We start from the raw sequence: 21,327 nt of genomic DNA, 5'->3' as shown, positions 1-21,327 counted from the left end.
ATGATTCTAAATTTTTGTAATCTTAATTTGTAGAAATAATGGTAATAATGATAACTTGTTTGTCCCATAAAATGAGCGCAAAGAATATAAGAAGTTTAAATTATGAGATGTTCTATATTCTTGTATAAAGTAGAATATCATGTTGGCATTAATTCATATATTAAAGTCAGGAAGAAGATAATTGTTTTCAATTCTTTAAACCAATATGATTAACTCATTCTAATTTGTCCAATGATTCATCCATTTATCAGGAATATTTTATGAACATTTTATATATAATATATAAGCTTTGTATTCATAAATGAAATTATAAAAACTCTTATTTATTTATTTTCCCCCCAAAGCCCCAGTAGATAGTTGTATGTCATAACTATCCCTCCAGCTGCTGCATGTGGGATGTGGCCCCAGCATGGCCGGAGAAGCGGTGCGTCGGTGCGCACCCGGGATCCGAACCGGGCCGCCAGCAGCGGAGCGCACGCACTCAACCGCCAAGCCACAGGGCTGGCCCTATAAAAACTCTTTATATCCTCTTTCAAAGCCCTTCACCTTAGAACGAAGGCCTTTTCTTCTTTTCCTGTAGTTTTAACCAGAAATATCTCCTGAAAGTAATTTTAAAGAAAAAGAAACACAAAACAATTTAATTATTTTGCTTTCGATTCAGAAATTCTTAATTAGATATTCCTAGATTGAGCACATAATGACAGAATAATTATTTTCATCAATTAATCTTTAAAGTTTCCCTAGGGAGGAAAAGGAGAAGAGTAATAGAAAGAAAAAATGAGAAGGAGCCAGCTTTAGTCAAATACAAAATTATCATTATAAAAGATGAATAATCTTTCCTTATTTAAAGAGAGGGGAAAGTTTAGATGCAGGAAAACCTATTTTGACATACAAGCACACAAGAGAGGGAGGGGAGGAGAAAGCAGGGGAGAGAGAGAGAAAGAGAGAAAGTCATTACAGCTGGTTTAAAAATTAACTCAGGCCCTTGACAATTCGATTAATTAATATGATTAAAAAACTAGTAATTATTAACAGTTGAAGTATGGAAATGAGAGGGGTGTCTCATAGTAAACAAAGTGATCTTTCTCTTTTAGACCAACAAGACCATCTCCTTATGAGGTGTTTTTAAAGGAAGGAGAAAAAGTCAGAAGGAGAGATGGGACAGAGGGAAATGGAGGAACATAGGGTAAGGAAGTGGAATAGAAGAATAAAGGGCATTATATTTAAATTGGATTTGAAGGGATCCAAAAGAGATAGTTTTAAAATTTTTACATTTTTCTCTTGCCTTTGCCAAGGAATCTTAAAGAAGCAATTTCACAGTCCTTTGAATATATGCCTTAAAATTTAGACAAAAGTATGTCTGTGATATTTGCTTCCTTTTTGCTTTGAAGTGCCTACCAAAAGGAACAATTTTGTTCATATCAAAAGTTCTTCAAAGTAATCATTATAATTTGAAATAATTCTTATATCCTTTAGAAAGTTAAGAGAACTTTTTTTTTTTTTTGGTGAGGAAGATTGGCCCTGAGCTAACATCTGTTGCCAATCTTCCTCTTTTTACTTGAGGAAGATTCACCCTGGGCTAACATCTGTGCCAGTCTTCCTCTACTTTGTATGTGGGACGCCACCACAGCATGGCTTGATGAGCAGTGCCTATGTCCGCACCTGGGATCCGAACCCACAAACCCCCAGGCCGCCGAAGCAGAGCATGCGCACTTAACCACTTGCGCCACTGGGCCGGCCCCCTAAAAAGAGTTTCCTATTCCTAAATACCACTCTCAAACCAAATAAACTAAACTTATCATTTGGAGTGTTTAATGAATAAATAAGAAATCAGAGCTCAAACCCCATATGAACTTACCTCACCATTGTCACTGGAAAGACCCTGTGCAGGAGCTCAAAGGGCCTCAGGAAACCAGGCTGTTTCCAAGGTGACCAGAGTTTGATGGGACCTCCTAGATCATCAAATGCTGGCTCCTTTAAAATATCTCCAAAATAACCTGTTGATAAAGCAAAACTGAGTTTTTTTTGCTTACTGCAGTAAAGGAGAATACTATCTTGAGAGCCTCAGCAGTGTCTCACAGGGGAAATGAGAGATGCAACATTTATGAGTTTTGGGATCTGGTTTAAGGTGAGTTTTAAAGCAGGGGATCTGATTGGGATTAGGCAAAGTTTGCACAGAATAGTTTTTGATTGGACACAAGGAGATGAGAGTTTGGGAGTGATTCTTTCACGATCATCTGGCTTCTTAGACTCATCTTCTGCTATTCCTTCCACAACCTGAATTCTTCACCGGTGTGGAACAACTTCTTTGATTCAAAATGTTTTTTCCTGTGTTTGAATTGATAGTACTTTTCACACTATATGACAGCTGGTTGATTGTGTAACTGTCTGCCCCTACACTGTGAGTCCCCGTAGAGCTAGGATCAGGTTTTGTTAATTTTTCTTATAGCCAGCAGGTAACACAGTGTCTGGTTCTCAATGAACACTCTGTCACTGTTGATAATGATTGGAGAAAAACATACAAAAACACTGACTAATCTGATTTTCAATTTATGAACATGAACCTCAAATGAACTCTTAATCAAGTAGGCCCATTAATAATATTACACTTTCCTCGTCTACTTACTCTTTTACTTTTACTTTTTACTTACTCTTACTTTTTCCTCAATTCCCCAGCAGTTTCCCCACAAACTCATCTTAAACACTCACCTAAGGCCCTGCTTCTTATCTCACTGAGAAAACTGAAGCTATCAGAAGAGAATTTCCACAGACTATCACTTGTACCCACCTCCTAGCACCTTTACCGATGTAGTCTGCCTTGTCAGCTATCCACAGATGAGGTATCTACGCTCCTATCTAAAGTCAAACCCTTTAGTTGGGCATTAGTTCCCATCCCCTTTCTCCTACTCAAAGATATTTCTTCAGCAATTCTCTCCCCTCAACAACTTTCCTATCTCTCTTTAAGTTGTTTTCCATTTGTTTTCTACAAGGACACTCTAAAAATCTTGAGTGAATGGTCATTCATTCAAAAATATTTTCTAAGCATCTACCACTGTGATACATCAATGAACAAAAATAGACAAAGATCCCTGCCCCCGCACTTTATAATCTAGTCAGGGGAGAGAGATAGACTATAAAATTTATTCTTAACACAATGGCCAAAGTGATCCTTTTAAAGGGTAAGTCTTATGATGTTGTCATTTCTCTGCTCAAAACTCAGCAATGGCTTCCCATTTCCACAGAGTAAAAGCCAAAGTCTTTATAATGGTTTATAAGACCCTACATGATCTGACTCCCCGTTACCTCTCTGACCTCATTTCCCAGTACTCTCTCACTTGCTCACTCCACTCCAGCCACAATTAGCCTTCTTGCTGACCTTCAGGCATAGGGGCACTTCTCAATCTTGCAGCTCCCTCTTCCTGCACTACTATGCCTGGTATCTGCATGACTAACTCTCTTACTCCCTTCCAGGATTTGCTTACATGCACCTTCTCAATGAGGCCTGCTCTGATTGCTCTATGTGGAATTGCAACTCTCTCCACACTGAACCCCTATTTCCCTCTGTCTGCTCCACTTGTGTTCCATATCACTTATCAACCTAACACATAAAAGTATATAATGTACATATAATAATACATATAAGTACATATAATATGCTTACATATAAGTACTATACTTATTTATTATGCTTATATATACTCATTTATTATGTTTATTATTTATTGTCTGTCTCCCTCTAGTGGAATGTAAGTTCCAAAAGGGCAGGAAACAAGTCTGTTTTGTTGAATGAGTGAATGTCCATCTTTAAGATTTTACAGTGTCCTTGTAGCATATAAATGTAAAAAACCCACGAGTTTCTAAAAGCAATTATAGCTGCCATAGTCACAGCCATAAAACTGTTATACAATTTTATTATGGTAATCAATAAATTATTCTATCACCTCCATTTGGACATCATACCTACCCTTCAGAAATCTGTGAAGCTTTATTTTTCACCCAGATTTTAGGTACATTTTTTGATTCAATGGACTCCTTTAATAGATCATTTTAATAAGATTTTAATCTAACACATGCTAAGCAAAATGTAAAATTCTTAGCCTGGCCTTCTAGAATTTCTACCATTTAACCTCTCTTATCTTTCCAGTCTTTTCTCCAGCTTCATCACTGAATCCTAATGTTCTCACCAAAATGAGCTTACCAGTACCCCCAAATGTGCCATATAATTCCTTCTACTTGCTCCTTGAATTCCATACCTCTGCATTTTAATCTCATGTTCACATCCTGTCACGAAAGATCCAACTCAAAGATCCCATCATGAAAAGATCACTGCTTTTCTGGATTGTGTAGCAAAAGGAATGGGGATCGGTACTGGCCAGACCTTGGTACCAATATGAGCTTTGTTACTTAACAGCTGTGTAACAAACTCAGGCAAGGTATCGAATTTCTGAATTTCAGTTCTCCCATTTGTGGGAGACACCAGTAGTGGCCTAAAGGATATTTAAAGAATTCTGTCTCTTTCTCTTACTAAAACACAGTTTTTCTTGGGGTGGTAATGTGCCCAGATTACAAAAAGAACTACGTTTCCCAGCATCCCTTGTAACTAGGGGGGTCACACAGCAGTGCTAACCAACGAGATCCAGTGCAAGCTGCCGCTGGGTCTCCTGAGAAGGACGTTCAGCTCACTCACTCGGCACAGGCCTTTTGCCCCTTGTGCTCTTCCCGTCTGAACTCGGACGAGTGCTGGAGGTGGAGTAACCATCACGGGCAAAAAGGTAACAAGCATGTAGAAGCAAGTCACACGTTAGAGACGGGTATATGAAAAGATTCAAGGAGTCTGGGTTCCTGATGGCAACTTGGAATCACCACACCAGCCCTGGTCAGACTGCCCTTGGACTTGGTTTCATAAAAAAAAAAAAAAAAGATCTCTTTATTTGGTTAAGCCGTGTCTCTGCTGCAAGCAGCCAAAGGTGCTCCCTAACAGATACACCATCTTGAAAATAAGGATAATGCTTACCTTTCAGGATTTTAAAGTTCATTATTAATTTAATTAATTATAAAAACTAACATATATTGAGCGCCATGTATCAGATTCCGTCTAAGATCTTAACGTGAATTAACTCATTAAATCCTCATAACAATTCAGTTAGGTAGCTACTATGCCTATTCCCTCAATAAAAAATATGAGGAACTGAAAGTCTAAGTAACTTGTCCAAAGTTACATAGCTAATAAAAAGGAAGCAGGATTCAAATCCTAGCTGTCTGACTTCAGAGCACATGCTCTTAACCACAAGTCCAAGCTATAATAATAAGAAACCACTTACCTCATGCCAGGCAAAGTCAAGTACTTTAACCAAACAATATGAAGCACCAAGTACAATGTCCAGTGCACATTAAAATGTCAGTTCTGGGGGCTGGCCTCGTAGTGTAGCGGTTAAGTTCACATGCTCCACTTCAGCGACCCAGGGTTCACAGATTCAAATCCCGGGCACAGACCTACACACCACTCATCAGGCCAAGCTGTGGTAGGTGTCCCATACACAAAATAGAGGAAGATGGGCACAGATGTTAGCTCAGGGCTAGTCTTCCTCAGCAAAAAGAGGACAATTGGCAATGGATGTTAGCTCAGTGCCAATCTTCCTTACCAAAACAAAACAAAACAAAACAAAGTTCTGTTCCTTGGAAGTAATGTCTTTTTCCTCTGAATTCTCACATAATTTTATCTATATTCCTATTATCAAACTCATTTTCTATCTTGTATAAAGTTATAAATCTCATTTAATAGACACTAAGTTCCTTTAAGGCAAACTTTAAGTCATTTGTTTTGGTATCCTGCCTGGAGTCTAACCCTGTTAGTGATGGGACACAGAAGGCTGAGTCATTATGATTGATGAAACCATGACAGTGGGGATGGAAAACGATACCATCAAAGGTGGTCTCTACACAATCATGTAGTTCTTGGGAATTACTTTAGAACAATCATATACCCTAAATCTCACAATGATATACATTCTTGTCTTGCTCAGATTTGTTGTACCCTATTCTACCTCATAATCTATCCTTGCACTTCTCTTACAACCTCCCACTTCATCTCCCAACTCTACTGCTCGTGCAGAAATCCAAATGTGACATTATGTTAAGCTGTCCAGAGAACCTCCACATCTAGTCAAGATGGAGTAAAAGTGACCAGATTTATCCTCCTGCCTGAAACAACTATAAAATATATGAAACAATGATTCTCAAAACATTGGACAGGGCCAGCCAGGTGGCTCAAGCGATTAAGCACACGCACTCCGCTTCGGCGGCCTGGGGTTTGCGGGTTCTGATCTTGGGCGCACACCTACACACCACTTGTCACACCATGCTGTGGCAGCGTCCCATATAGAGTAGAGGAAGATGGGCACGGATGTTAGCTCAGGGCCAATCTTCCTCTGCAAAAAAGAGGAGGATTGGCATCGGATGTTAGTTCAGGGCTAATCTTCCTCACACACACACACACACACAATTGGACATCATGCAACAGAGGACAGTAATCCCTGAGAGATGGAAACCAAATGAGATGAGGCCTTCATTATCCCAAATTACCACCCGAAGAGAGTTGCCAGCCTTTGTCACATGGATGGGGAATGCAGGCAGAGTCTCTCTGAGTAGAGGAGATAGAACTTGAAATCCAGGAAGGTCAAAGCAGCTAGAGTTTGCAGGACAAAGTACTGGAGAAGAGAGACCTACACAGATAGAAAACTCCAGAGATCTGCAGAAGGTCACTCTCTAACATTTAACAGAGTACTTACTGTTCAGTGCCTGAGTATAAGGAAACTACTTGAGGCTAGGGAAAGAACAACCTGAAAGGATTTGAGGGAACAACCCTTGAGGTTCACATGGGACCTAAAGACAGCCTATTCTCACCAGCTAGAGTGGAAAACCTCATTAATTCAAAATCACAATGTAGAGAACTCAGAAGAGGTTTTTTTTTTTTTTTAAGATTGCCCTGAGCTAACATCTGTCGCCAATCTTCCTCCTTTTTTCCTTTTTTTTTTTTCTCCCCAAAGGCCCAGTAGATAGTTGTATGTCATAGTTATATATCCCTCTAGTTGCTCTATGTGGGATGCCGCCTCAGCATGGCTTGATGAGTGGTGCATAGGTCCGCGCCTGGGATCAAAATCAGCAAACCCTGGGCCACTGAAGCGGAGCGCAAGTACTTAACCACTATACCACTGGGCCAGCCCCTCAGAAGGGTTTTGCCTCAATGGTGGGACAAAATTAAACACTAGGTTAAGTGCTGCTCTGGTCCAAAGCAAGATGTTAAGGGAACAAACTCTTTCCAAGAAACTTAACTGTGTCCTAGAAGAAAACTCAAGAATATTTATAGCAATACAAAAATATCCAGCACCCAACAAGGTAAAAGTTATGTGTGAGAGCCAATCAAAAGTTACCAGGAATCAAAGAAGCAGGAAAATACATCAGAATAATGAATAGAAAATCAGTCAACTGAAATCACCTCAAAAAAATAAAAGATGCTAGAACTAGTAGACAAGGATATTAAAATAGTTTTACAGCTGCATTCCATATGTTCAAGAAGCTAGAGGAAAGATTAAAGATGTCAAGTAGAGAAATAGAAGATACAAAACATTCCCAAATTAAACTTATTAATATGAAAACTACAATGTTTGTGTTGAGAAATACACTGGATTATTAATAACACCAAGTTAATCTAGGATTAACAACAGATTAGACATTGCAGAAGAAAATATCAGTAAATTTGAAGACACAGCAATATAAACTATACAAAATGAACAGAGAGAGAAAAGAGATGGGAAAAAAAGAACAGAGCATCAGTGAGATATGGGGTAACTTTAAGCAGTCCAATATATATATAATTGGAATCTCTGATAGAGAGTAAGGGGGAGGAGAATCTACACAAAGAAATGAAGAACACTGGCAATAATAACTATGGGTGTAAATAGAAAGATTTTTTTATTATTTAAATATCTTTACAAGATAACTGATTGTTTAAAGTATAAATAATAACAATGTATTGTGGGGTTTATAAGATAGACAGAAATAAAATGTATGACAACAAATAGCACGAAGGCAAGAAGGGGAAAATGGAAGTATATTCTTGTAAGATTCTTACCCTGTACGTGAAATGGTGGAATAGTACTTGAAGGTAGACTGTGATAGTTACAGATGTACAGTATAAATACTAAAGTAATCATTAAAATAACAAGAGTTACAGCTAATTAGTAAAGGAGGTAAAACTGAATCACAAAAAAAGCTCAATTGTACCAAAAGGTGGCAGAAAAAGAAGAAAAGGGGAACAAAGAACAGATGAGATAAATAGAAAACAAACAGCAAGATGGAAACCTTAAACCCAACCATATCAATAATAACATTAAATGTAACTGAAACTCAACAATACATAAAACAGGATAATGCATCCTGATGAACAAGTATGATTCATTCTAGGAATGCAAGGATGAAAGGCTGTTTTACTCTTTGAAATTCAATCGAAGTCTCTTACCATATTGAGAGACCAAAAAGGAAAAACTGAATGATCATCTCAACATATGCAGAAAAAGCTCTTGACAAAATCAAATATCCATTCCTCAAAAACTCTCAGCAAGCTAAGAACAGGAGGAATCTCCCTCAATTTGATAAAGGACATATGCAAAACCTATGGTTAAGATCACACTCAACGGTGAAAGACTAAATGCTTTCTCCCTAAGATCAGAAACAAGACAAGGATGTCCACTCTAACCACTTCAAATCAAAATTGTACTTTAGGTTCTAGCCAGTGTAATAGTTGAGAAAAATAAATAAAAGGCATCCAGATTTGAAAAGGGAATGTAAAACATGATTATCTATGTAGAAAATTTGATAAAATTTACCAAAAAGCTATTAGAACTAGTAAGTGAGTTTAACAAGGTTGTAAGATATGATTCATATAAAAAAAAACTGTATTTCTATATAATAACACAAAAATCAGAAATTGAAATTAAAAAACAATGCCATTTTTAAGTTCCTAGTGATAAATTTGACAAAAGATATGTGAGATCTGTACACTGAAAACTATAAAACATTGCAGAGAAAAATCAAAGAATATTTAAATTTCAATTACCCTCAAATTGATCTATATATTCTACATAAACCTAGTCAAAATGCCATCAGCCTTTTTTTTCTTTTTTAAGAAATTGATACGGTGATTCTAAAATTCACATGAAAAAACCAAGGACTTAGAATAGCCAAAACAAAGTTGAAACAAGTAGAAGATTCAAGGACTTATACTACCTGACTTCAAGACTTATAATTATAAAGCACAGTAATCAAGTCAGCGTGGTATTGACATCAAGATAGACAGAGTTTATCAATCTCGGTACTATTGACATTCTGGGCCAGATAATTCTTTGCTGTGGGGGCTGTCCTATGCATTGTACGATGTTGAGCAGCATCTCGGGCTTCTATCTGCCAGAAACCAGTAGTACCTCCCCAGCTGTGAAAACTAAAACTGTCTCCAGACTTTCCCAATGTCCCCTGGGGGCAAAATTGTTCCAGTTGAGACCACTGAGATAGACAATAGATCAATGGAAGAGAACAGAGAGTCCAGAAACTGACTCACCTATATATGATTAATGGATTTTTCATCAATTCAATGGAGAAAGTATAGTCTTTTAAAAAAAATGGTGCCAGAACAATTGGATGTTCATATGCAAAGAAAAATAAGTCAATCTATACCTTGTACTATGTATACAAAAATTAACTCAAAATGGATCATGGACCTAAATGTAAATCTAAAGTTATAAAACTTCTAGAAGAAAACAGGAGAAAATCCAACCTTGGGTTAGGCAAAGATCTCTTAGATACAACACAAAAATATGATCCATAAAGGAAATAAAAAAGATAAATTGGACTTCATCAAAATTAAGAACTTCTGCCCTTTGAAAGATTCTGTTAAGAGAGTGAAAAGATAAGCTACAGATCAGGTGAATATATTTGTAAACTGCATTTCTAATAATGGACTTGTATCTAGAATACTTTTTTAAACCTCTATATAATAACAATAATTCATTTAAAAAGTGGCTGAAAGATTCAGACAGACACTTCATTAAAGAAGATATACAGATGGTAAATAACACATGAAAAGATGCTCAACAGTGTTGGTCATTAGAGAAATAGAAAATTAAAACCACAATGAGCTGCTACTACACACCTAATACAATGTCTAAAATTTAAAAGCCTGTCAATACCAAGTGTTGACTAGGATATAGAGCACCTGAAACTCTCATATACTGCTGATAAGAATGTAAAATGGTACAACCACTTTGGAAAATCATTTGAGAGTTTCTTATTTTTATTTTTTCTGAGGAAGATTAGCCCTGAGCTAACATCTCTTGCCAATCCTCCTCTCTTTTGCTGAGGAAGTCTGGCTCTGGGCTAACCTCTGTGCCCATCTTTATCTACTTTATATGGGATGCTGCCACAGCATAGCTTGATAAGCGGTGCGTCAGTCCGCGCCTGGGATCTGAACCTGCAAACCCCGGGCCACCAAACCGGAGTGCGCAAACTTAACTGCTAGGCCACCTGGCCAGCCCTGAGAGTTTCTTAAAAAGTTAAATACATACCTACCATATGACCCAGCCATTCCACTCCTAGCTATTTACCCAAGAGGAATGAAAGCATATGTCTGTACAAAGACTTTTACACAAATGTTCATAGCAGCTTTATTTGTAATACCAAGAATGTAAACAACTCAAATGTTCATCAACAGGTGAATGGATAAACAAATTACGGTATATTCATAAAATGGAGTACTACTCAGCAGTAAAAATGAATGAACTATTCATACATCCTGTGACATAGATGAATCTCAAAATAACTATGCTGAATGACAAAACTCAGATAAAAAAAGGTTCATTCTATAGGATTTCATTTATACAAACTTGTAGACAAAACAGATTGATCTCTAGTACAGAAAGCAGATCAGTAGTTGTCTGGGGAGGGTGGGGTGAGGATGGGAGGCAGGGAGAAGTGCGATGGATTACCAAGGGGCAAGAGGAATCTTTTGAGGGTGATGGATATGTTCATTATCTTGACTATGGAGATAGTTTCATAGATGTATACACATATCAAACCTTACCAAATTGTACACTTTAAATATGTGCAGTTTATTGTACATCAATTATACCTCAACAAAGATATTTAAAAATAAAAATTCTGCTGGTATCTGACTCCCACTCTGTCCTCTGGTTTTAGAATTCTTTTTTTTTTAATTGAGATATAATTGACATAGAACATTGTGTAAATTTAAGCTGTACAACATGTTGATTTGATAATTTATATATTGCACTTTAGTTACCACTGTAGCATTAGCTAATGTATCTATCACGTCACATAATTATTCTTTTCTGAGTGAGAAAAATTAAGATCTACCCTCTGAGCAACTTTGAAATTTATAATACAGTATTGTTGACTGTAACTATTATGCTGTATATTAGATCTCCAGGATTTATGCCTGGAGATCTTATTCCAGGATATATATATATTCACTATATACACTATATATACACTATGTATATATATATATACACACACACACACACATATATATATATACACTAGTTGCAAGTTTGTACCCTTAAACAACATATCTCCTGTACTCTTATATCCATATCACATTCTCAAAGGTTTTCCATATTAACCAACTTATTTTTCTTATGAATCAATTTTGCATCCATTAATAAGTGAGATTTTTTAAATTCTGAAGTTTTAAATTTTTTTATTCCTGAAGTTTTAAGAATTCAGTCGGCAATGAATATTTGTATTATCTAACAACAGAATTCATAGCTAATATGTATGTGGCAAAAGAATAGTAAGGCTTTGCCATTATGACTAAGTTAATTAAGTAGAATTACAAATGTTTAGATGTCAAAACAATATATCATTTAAGATGTCTAAAGCCTAAATCAGCTGATTGGGAAGAGTCAATGCAGTCCGCCTTCCTGAGAAAGTAAGATTTTCTACGGTCTTGAAAAATAGGCAGAGTGGAATGAAGCAAAAAAAGCAAAGAGGGAAAAAAATTAATGATCCCTCCTTTTAAAATCACATACTTCCATCATTACTCCTAAAATATAAAGCTGTACTTGAAGATGGCTGGCTGAGTTGAGAGTAGTAAATGCATATATATCCCCAAATGTGATGATAACCGGAGTTACTGGTAGCTATGCTTAAAAACTTGCAGCTTCCAAATTGAACATAAATCTCTAGCCAAAATTCTCAGGTATTAAGTGTTTATTCAGCATAGTCGAGATAAACAAAACTACCACTATCTCCAGGAAAAGCATAAAAAGAAAACTACTAAGTTTAAGAAAAAAATAACACAGGATTTTTTTAATGAAAAAATTACATTATAACAAGGACACTATACATTACATTACAATATATATACACACATTTTTAAACTTCTTTATAAATCTGGTACAAATTAAACATCTTTCTCACACTCACATGATTAAGTATGTATTTTAACAGGATATAAAGATGAAACACAAGCTGGTGGGCCTCAAAATTAAAAACTCTAATGCAGGACCAGATCCCAAAATCTGTTTTCTATCGCTTTTGTGACTTTTAGAAAACATTTACCTTGTATAAAACATAAAAGCTTTTTCTTTTAATTATGATAACCGCTTACACAGAAAATTACTATCGAGGGAAAGGCCTACATGGCGATGTTTATCTGTAATTCACCATAGTACATATAAAGTTCCCTTGGAGGCTTGGAACATGAAAACCACAATGAGGAAACAGGCTCAGCTGTGATTATGAATTTCTAACTGTTTATTTTGAAAGTCTACCTTACCACTACAGATATTATGCCTTGTAATACATGACACAAAAGAGCAAATGTCAAACTTTGCTGTAGAGCTGTTAGGAGAATGCCAAATATAGATACTAAAAATTTTATGCACTTGTATTTAATACCCTGTGCATTTAAAAAAAATTGAATATTTAAAATATGTAAACATACTTTTTAAAAAGCAATGCTAAGCACCTTTAAAATACAATACTGACATACTGAGACTGAACATGCATTTAGAGGACAAACGAATTTTTAAAAACTAATTTAGAAATCATTTTTAAAGGGCTACTCATTGAAATACTTACATGAAAATATTGATAGTTCCAGTTTCTACCTAAAAACCAAAAGAGTATACAATTAGGGATTTAAACCTTCATGTTCTTTTCTTTCTTTTGTTTTTTGTTTGTGGGGAGGATGCACTGTAACTTTCTGTCCTCATAATAAAAAACAGTATCAGAAGAGACATTCACAGAGAAAGCAGCAAGAGAAATGTTTTTAAACTATGTTTTGTTATTGATCAAGTGCCAAAGTCTGAATCCTCTGACATCTCTCATCCTCATAGGTAAGTGACTAGAGTTTGTATCTTAACAAGCATTTCTCCTTAGCAACTCAACATCAAAACAGAAAGGAATGTCTCCAAAAGACATAAATATTTCAACTGGTGAAATATTTAATAATAAACTATTACCATTATTGAAAGGTGAAGATCTATTATTTAAAATCTTGAAAAAGTTTCCATAAAAACTATAAATAACAGGGGCTGGCCTGGTGGCGCAAGCAGTTAAGTGTGCACGCGCTCCGCTGCGGCGGCCCAGGGTTCGCGGGTTCGGATCCCGGGCGCACACCAACACGCTGCTTGGCAAGCCATGCTGTAGTGGAGTCCCATATAAAGTAGAGGAAGGGCATGGATGTTAGCCCAGGGCCAGTCTTCCTCATTAAAAAAAAGAGGAGAACTGGCAGACGTTAGCTCAGGGTCGATCTTCCTCACACAAAAAAAACAAAACTATAAATAACAAATGAAAGAATATTACCCATAATGCAACACTAAACTATAAATAGATTTGGACTTACTCCTTTTAAGCATACATAGACTTAAGAGAAATCTGGGGTTGAGGTAACTAAGAGTTGTGTTTAACTTAGCAGAACATAATCAGATTTGACAGCCTGCCTCTATAAATGCTGACATCAAATATTTTCAATGCTTAGGCAAAAGAAAAGCAATTCTTACTAAAAATCACATAGGTAACGGAATATTAACTTTGTATTAAATAGAGGTATAAATAATAAATTTTATATTAAATAGGATATAAATCTAAAGAGAACAGAATTTTAGAATTCCACCCACTTCTAATATAACAGTGCTTTATACTTAGATACATGTCATGTACCTGAAATAATTAAAGTGAATTAAGAATGAGAGACTGGATTTAGAAAAGCCAAACATGACTCATATTCATGTAAAGTAGTAAGGTTAAATTTCATATTATTTTCCGCATGCTTTGAATATTAAACATTAATATCCATTTAAAATCATTATTTTTAAATAACATTTTAAATATACCCACAAATGGTCTCTGGGGGAAAAAAGTCTTTAAGTTGATTTCCTGACAGTTATAATTGACATTTCTAGTTTACCAACCTTCCAGAAAACAGAAGCTTATAATGAATATACTGATTAGTACCTATTCAGTATTTGAAGTAAATATGCTTACTCAACAAGCAAATATAACACATTAGTTGTTTTAAAGTTTTAAATATGAACTAAATTTTAAACTATAAATACTTACCTTGAAATACTATAAATTCTAATTCCATCGATTCAGTAACAACTCTGGCATAGAAAAATAAATACAATTCAAATTCCTTTCTAACCAGAGCTAAATCTTCAATACAAAATAGGGGAAAAAATCCTCTGCTGATATCAAAAAGCTCCCCAAATTATCTGTAAACACCAGAGAATTGTATTATTGTTTCTGAATTCTCTCAATTTCTACATCTATCTACCCATAAGTAGTGTTTTGCCTACAATACTGCATAAATCCTTGCAATATACATTTATTTCTGTTGCTTATCTGATTAATTCAAGTTAAAATTATCAGTACTTATCAAGACACTTCAAATTTCTACTGGATGACCATTAGTATGCTATTGGTTCCTAGTTATGAGTATAAAAATTAGAAGGGAAGAAGCTAAAACGCAACCACACAGTTTCCACAGATGTGACCGCTGGGCTTCGTGTTGTAAGGTAGAGTCTACTGTTTTATCTTTCCAAATGAGACAGACAACAAATATTCTCTCACTCGTCTGCCAATTTAAAAAATTTCTTCACAATTTGAAAGATTGAATAAGTTCTTTTAGAACTTAAAAAAATGTCATCACACACACACACATACACTCACACACTGTTATTGTTGTTTTTTGTCTTTTAAGAACCCAAACTGGCTATTTCCAGGGGATGAGTTAGATAACTGTGTTCACACTATATCACCATGGATAAGTTCAGATGATCTTTTGAAATACTGGCCTTATTAGATAATCAAAAAGCATAAGAACTATACAAGATAAAGGGAGTAAAATATCTCTTAAGGTAAAAACATGGAATTGGCAACAAACATATCAGTTTTAAAACAAAGCTGCTCATCGAACCAGTCTTCAGTCCATATATCACAACGCCGCACTTTGACAATATTCACCTTCTTTTCTATGACATCAGAAGTCACAAGAGTTGTAAATTCTGAAAAGCTTCAGTAGTTCATGTAGTAGATAATTTCTTATAGTCCAAATTTTTTTTCGCTTCCATAGACAACGCTGGTTCTTTGGGTTCTTGCTTAACTTGGTTCATAGAAATGGTACCTTCTGGATTTTCTTCAACTTTAAAACCAAACATAAAAGAAAAACTCTAAAGGTTAATATAATTTGTAACATTAGAATCTTTAGAAATTATATTAATTAGAAGCAAAGCAAAAAACAGTAGTTTAGAAAAAGAATCAAGTAATTTGGAAAAGCAGTCAGTATATTTGAGAACTCAGTGCTTCTGACATCTTAACGGTCATTCATATTAAATTCCTTCAGTATGCTTCTAGTAAGAAAAAAAAGAAGAGATCAAGAAAACTATAAAGTTATTCCTTCTAAAGATACCTTGACAAAAAAGCAGTTCATAATTTGATAAAATGATGAGAAATATCTCATACTTAAACTTAACTGTCTTTAAAAATACGTGTGAATAAAAGTTAGGAAGCTTCCCATTATTTGAAAATGATTTGTTTTGGGCCGGCCCCGTGGCTTAGCGGTTAAGTGGGCGTGCTCTGCTGCTGGCAGCCCGGGTTCGGATCGCGCACCGACGTACCGCTTCTCCGGCCATGCTGAGGCCGTGTCCCACATACAGCAACTAGAAGGATGTGCAGCTATGACATACAACTATCTGCTGGGGCTTCGGGGGGGAAAATAAATAAATAATTATTAAAAAAAAAAAGAAAATGATTTGTTTTGCAAACAGCAGACATATGTATTACAAATTCACAGATGTGTTAGCATTCCCGTATGGTTTCCACATGTGGTCAAATATCAAGGAAAGTGTTCCCTCTGTAAAGAAACTTTACTACATAAGAACTTTAGAAAAAATATGCCACATTTTAAATGATAGCTCTGACTTAGCTGCATGAACCATGTGTTTGCTTCTCTGAAACATTTCAGAATGCACTTACCATTTTGATTTCAAAGTACTTATGACCAAATTAATCTAAATGTAGCATACCAGCATCACTATTGTGAACTGGCAAGTGGAATGTCTAAGATCAAATCTTTCTCTCTCTTTCTCAGGAATATCAGTGTTTCAGTTGCTATAGGGAACCATATTGCTCAGAGAAGTGTGTTGAACACACCTAATGTTTGTCATATATGGATGTGGTGGAGTTTAACCCAAGCCACAGAGAAAACCAGTAGGATGGATTTGACCAACCCTGAGAATTCATATTCAGGTGAAGTAGTCCCTTAGATTATGATCTAACTTGATAAATCATCCAAGTTCGGATCCAAAGAGGATCTCCTTTAACGCATTCTGATTTAGAGCTCCCAGAAATACCTTGGCATGACACAGAGGGAGGAACCACATTAGAATGGAAAGAAGCTTTGGAGCCAGACAGATCTGGGTTTAAATATTGCTCTGTCACTTACTGGATGTGATTTTTAGGCAATTACTTAACCTCCCTGAGCCTTAGTTTCCCCATTTGTGGAATGGGGACACCACCAACTATTTCATAGAGTTCTTGTGAGGATTAATTCATATATATTCCGTTTCCCTCCCTCCTATTTAATTCCCTCAATATTGACAACGGCCACAGCCCTCTGGATGAATTTTCTTAAAAGTAATGCTTCCAATAAATTTAAAAGACAATGATTCTTTTCTGGAAGGAACTATCTCATGGTTTTCCTTATCCAGAAGAATAACGACTAAGAATGAAGAGAAAATACTTTATATGTTCTAAGGATAATTTCTATAAGATTTTTGCTCTTCAAAGCAAACTGCTAATCTTTTTTCCACAAAAGGTCCTAATCCAGAACGATTTGTGTAAAAAGAAGTGACATAGCTAGGTCAAGTAGGAATTAACAGAGTTTACTACTATGTTGACTGGTTTGTTACAAAGTGAAGGTAACAAGGTCTTGGATTAAACTGCAGTCCTCAAGTCTTACTAGTTACCTTCCAACATTTAAGTCTATGACTCAAAATCTTCCCTTTAATCTTTATATCTGCCCACTTCATTCCATTTTCCTTTGTGTGCGTGTGTATCAATTTTTCCATAATAACCTTTATACTAAAATAGTTTGCCTTTTTCAATATCTCTTATTTTTTTCACGTATTCTAACATGACCTTTTTGATTTCACATCATCACAGATTTTCCATGTAAAACTCGGTAATTAGGGAATGAATAATTTTGATAAGAAGAAAATAAATTTAAAAGTTTAAAGTTATTAAACTCATGCTAATAAAATTTTTTCCCTTTTTCTCATAGTTTTACTTGATTTACTTATATATTATACACCCAATGAGTAGAAATTCTAGTTTTTTTCTGTAGTTTAATAGTGATGATAGTCCATAAAGTTTAAAAAAATAAAATCATAAGTTGATTTTAACTTACTGAGAGCTGGGTGGCTGTCTATAATCTGTATTGGAATGGTCTGCACATCTTCCAACAGAATCCGATGAACACTTCCTTGCAGATTCTCTGTATCCTCAACATCTCCAACTTCCACCAGCTGATCCATTGCAACCAGATTTCGATCTGGTCCTGGAAGGTTACCCACAGTAGAGGCAATACTATTGTTTTGGGTTAGGCATGAATCTGTTTGAAGGCTATGACTTTGACCAAGCAGTAGAGAATTATTATTCATTACAGCACTTCCTATTGAATCCAGAAGTCTTGATGGACTGGAGGAGGGGTGGTTATTTACTGATATCAGAGCCGGTGATCCATCAGGAGAGGTAAATCTTGGTTGCAAATGCAAACCCTTTTAAACCGAAAAGAGTTATATCAAAATGTTTTAAGTTACTATGTATGACTGTCTTCCTAGGATATAGTATTCTTTTGACAGAAAATTGACTCAATAAAATATAAGAGTACAGTTACTAACAAATATTAAGTGAGGACAGAAACAAGAGCCAAAGGAAAATACAACTAAATTTTATTGCATGCATAGTCAGCTGAAACTTTTTCAAAACATATTCTCAAAATTATCATCTTGGGGGCAGCCTGGTGGTGCAGTGGTTAAGTTTGCATGCTCCGCTTCGGCAGCCCAGGATTTGCAGGTTCAGATCCCGGGTGTGGACCTACACACTGCTCATCAAGCCACGCTGTAGCAGGCGTCCCACATATAAAGTAGAGGCAGATGGGCATGGATGTTAGCCCAGGGCCAATCTTCCTCAGCAAAAAAAGGAGGATTGGCAACAGACGTCAGCTCAGGGCTAATCTTCCTCACCAAACAAAAAAAAAATCATCTTAAATCAAGACACAAAAAAATTCAAGAAATTAATAATGAAAACATCTTTGATCATTATTATAATTCTATAATAATTCTGTAAACTCTATAGAAGAAGAAGAGACGAGATTGAAGAAGAAAGAGAAGGTTGTTTGGCTATTTCACTAGATACCTACCTGTAGTTGTGTAAATATTTTTGGCTGAAATGAGGAAAGTGAGGAGAGCAAATGGGCTGGCTCTGGAGACAAAGAACTCCTTATCTGATTTGTTTCCACTTTGGTGGTAACTGATTCTCCTGGTGAATTTCCTAAATTATATAGAAAATAAACTATTAAAATAAAATAATTGTTATGGCTTCTAGAATATTACACTTTATTACAACCCTTATTATCAGAATTGGAATAGGAAATAAGGTCAAAGGTTTGGCAAGGACTTTTTAAGAAGTTATCTATCTAGTCCACTAATTCCACAATCTGGCAGATCATCAGAATCATTTAGAGGACTTAATATATAAATTCCTAAGTTTAACCTCCACTAGTTTTAATTCAGTATATATGGGGTGGGATATAGGAGATTGTACTCTTTTCCTTGAAAGATTTTGTATCTGTAACTCTAATCTAGTCCATTTCCCATATTATGATGCTGGACTACACCTAAACTTCTCTAGATGTGGGAAACCTATTGAGCCTCTCAATCACCAAGACTAAACTTAATTCATCTTTGGTAGTTGTAGTGCCTAGGACAATGCCTGGCATAAAGTGGGTCTCAATAATAACGCTACTAATTTCTTTCAGTAACTCATTTTGGAATAAATAAGAGTAAAAATCTCTCTTCTTAATATCTCAATTTTTAAAGTAATTGTCTTTAGTGAATTTGAGTTCTTCTCATGTAATTCTTTTTTTTTTTTTTTAAAGATTTTATTTATTTTTATTTTTTCCCCCCAAAGCCCCAGTAGATAGTTGTATGTCATAGTTGCACATCCTTCTAGTTGTTGTATGTGGGACGCAGCCTCAGTATGGCCGGGGAAGCAGTGCGTCGGTGCGCGCCCGGGATCTGAACCCGGGCCGCCAGCAGCGGAGCGCGCGCACTTAACCGCTAAGCCACGGGGCTGGCCCCATTCTCATGTAATTCTTATGTTAACCCAAATATATTCATCTCTTTAAGTCAATCAAAAACCAATTATCAACAACTATTTATTGCTTCCATACCATAACTGAGTAATTTTTAACAATGGCCCTGGTATCAGGCAAGGATGGATTTAAGTGCTGGCTTTTCTCTGTAACCTTCAACATACTATATAACTCGGTTTCTAAACTTCAGTTTTCTCATCTGTAAAATCAGAATAAGAGAATCTTCCTCAAAGGACTGCTGAGAGGATTAAACAGCACTCTTACATTTCTTGGCTTCTTCATTTCTAATTGTCTTTCTACTTCATCTGCTGCAGTTGCCCACTACTATGGTCATACTCTGGGCTATTCTACACCTAAAATCTTTTAATCCAACATCCCATTCTCTGATCACGGCCTTTCTCTTCCAGGGATTTGCTCAGGTACTCCACTACAATTGTTCTTCAACCTCATGTGAACCTCCAGTCAACTGATTCCTCAGTTTTCTTCAGATCCATCAACCTCTTCCTTAATAAAATTCTCTCCCCATCCAGCTTATAGTCCTGGGTTTATAATTTCAGTCACTCTCTTGCAAATACCCTAAAGTCCCTTGTCTCTCTGTCCTTTGGCCATACTCCCCCTGGTAAAATCCTAATTCTGGATGAAAATGGCTTCCAGCGCCTATACATGTGAAGCTGAATGATGCTGGAGAAGAAACTCGCTGCTACTGTTTTTACCAATTCATGATATCAACCTCAACAGGACCTTCCTTTGTACCTGACCACCTTACAATGTTTCTCTTACTCTATATTAGGGATGATATCTAATCTCCATTTTCCTCAAATCTTGGCCACCCTTCCGAGATCTTTTCCCATTCTTAGCACTCTTACTTAAAGAGAAAAGAAAAGCTATCAGATAGAAATTTCTTCAACTTCCCACCACCAAAGCTATCAAGTTCCTTCATCTTCCTCTATCTCTTCAGGTCTCTCCTGTATTAAAATACCTTCCCTGAACCCCTCAACCACACTCCCTTCATAGCAAACTTCTTGAAAAAGTGGTCCACGTTGTCTCTACTTCTTCTCTACTTCTTCATTCATCTTCCATTCACTCTTCAACCACAATATGGCTTCCTCCCAATCCACTCCGCTGAAATGGCTCTGTTACTCAAGCTTTCCAAACCTGATCTCATGATCTTTCTTTTCTCTCCCCTGCCACCACCAACACCCCATTCTTACGCCAGTGCTGCTGAGCTGGGTAAATGCCACTATTAGTCAGTTGCTCACGGAAGAAACTCAGGAGTCATCCTAGATCGTTCCCACTCTTTTACCTCCCACTCTTGGTTATTCAATCAATAACCAGAGCCTTTGAATTCTACTTTTTAAATAACTTTTAAATCT

General features: G+C 36.2%; 1 protein-coding gene across 9 annotated transcripts in view; it reads right to left on the bottom strand.

Annotated features, from left to right (window-relative positions):
* Positions 1-333: 333 nt before the first annotated feature.
* The window catches only part of CARF (calcium responsive transcription factor), a 58,749-nt gene continuing 37,755 nt past the window's right edge, over positions 334-21,327 (bottom strand). For 4 of the 9 annotated variants that reach the window (XR_009221444.1, XR_009221450.1, XR_009221446.1 and 1 more), the window contains 4 exons: positions 19,001-19,131; positions 17,987-18,356; positions 15,544-15,721; positions 12,035-13,184 (listed from right to left, as the gene is read on the bottom strand). Coding sequence is in view for 1 of the 9 variants with exons in the window: in XM_058549637.1 (XP_058405620.1) it covers positions 15,603-15,721; positions 17,987-18,356; positions 19,001-19,131 (620 nt within the window). In the remaining 8 variants the exon portion in view is untranslated. The other 5 variants (XR_009221448.1, XR_009221447.1, XR_009221449.1 and 2 more) reach the window with 5 other exon arrangements.

The sequence above is a fragment of the Diceros bicornis genome, chromosome 10, assembly GCF_020826845.1.
Source record: "Diceros bicornis minor isolate mBicDic1 chromosome 10, mDicBic1.mat.cur, whole genome shotgun sequence".
Taxonomy (NCBI): Eukaryota; Metazoa; Chordata; class Mammalia; order Perissodactyla; family Rhinocerotidae; genus Diceros; species Diceros bicornis.
The sequence above is the reverse complement of the archived record's forward strand: the minus strand, read 5'-3'. Positions and strand labels throughout refer to the sequence as shown.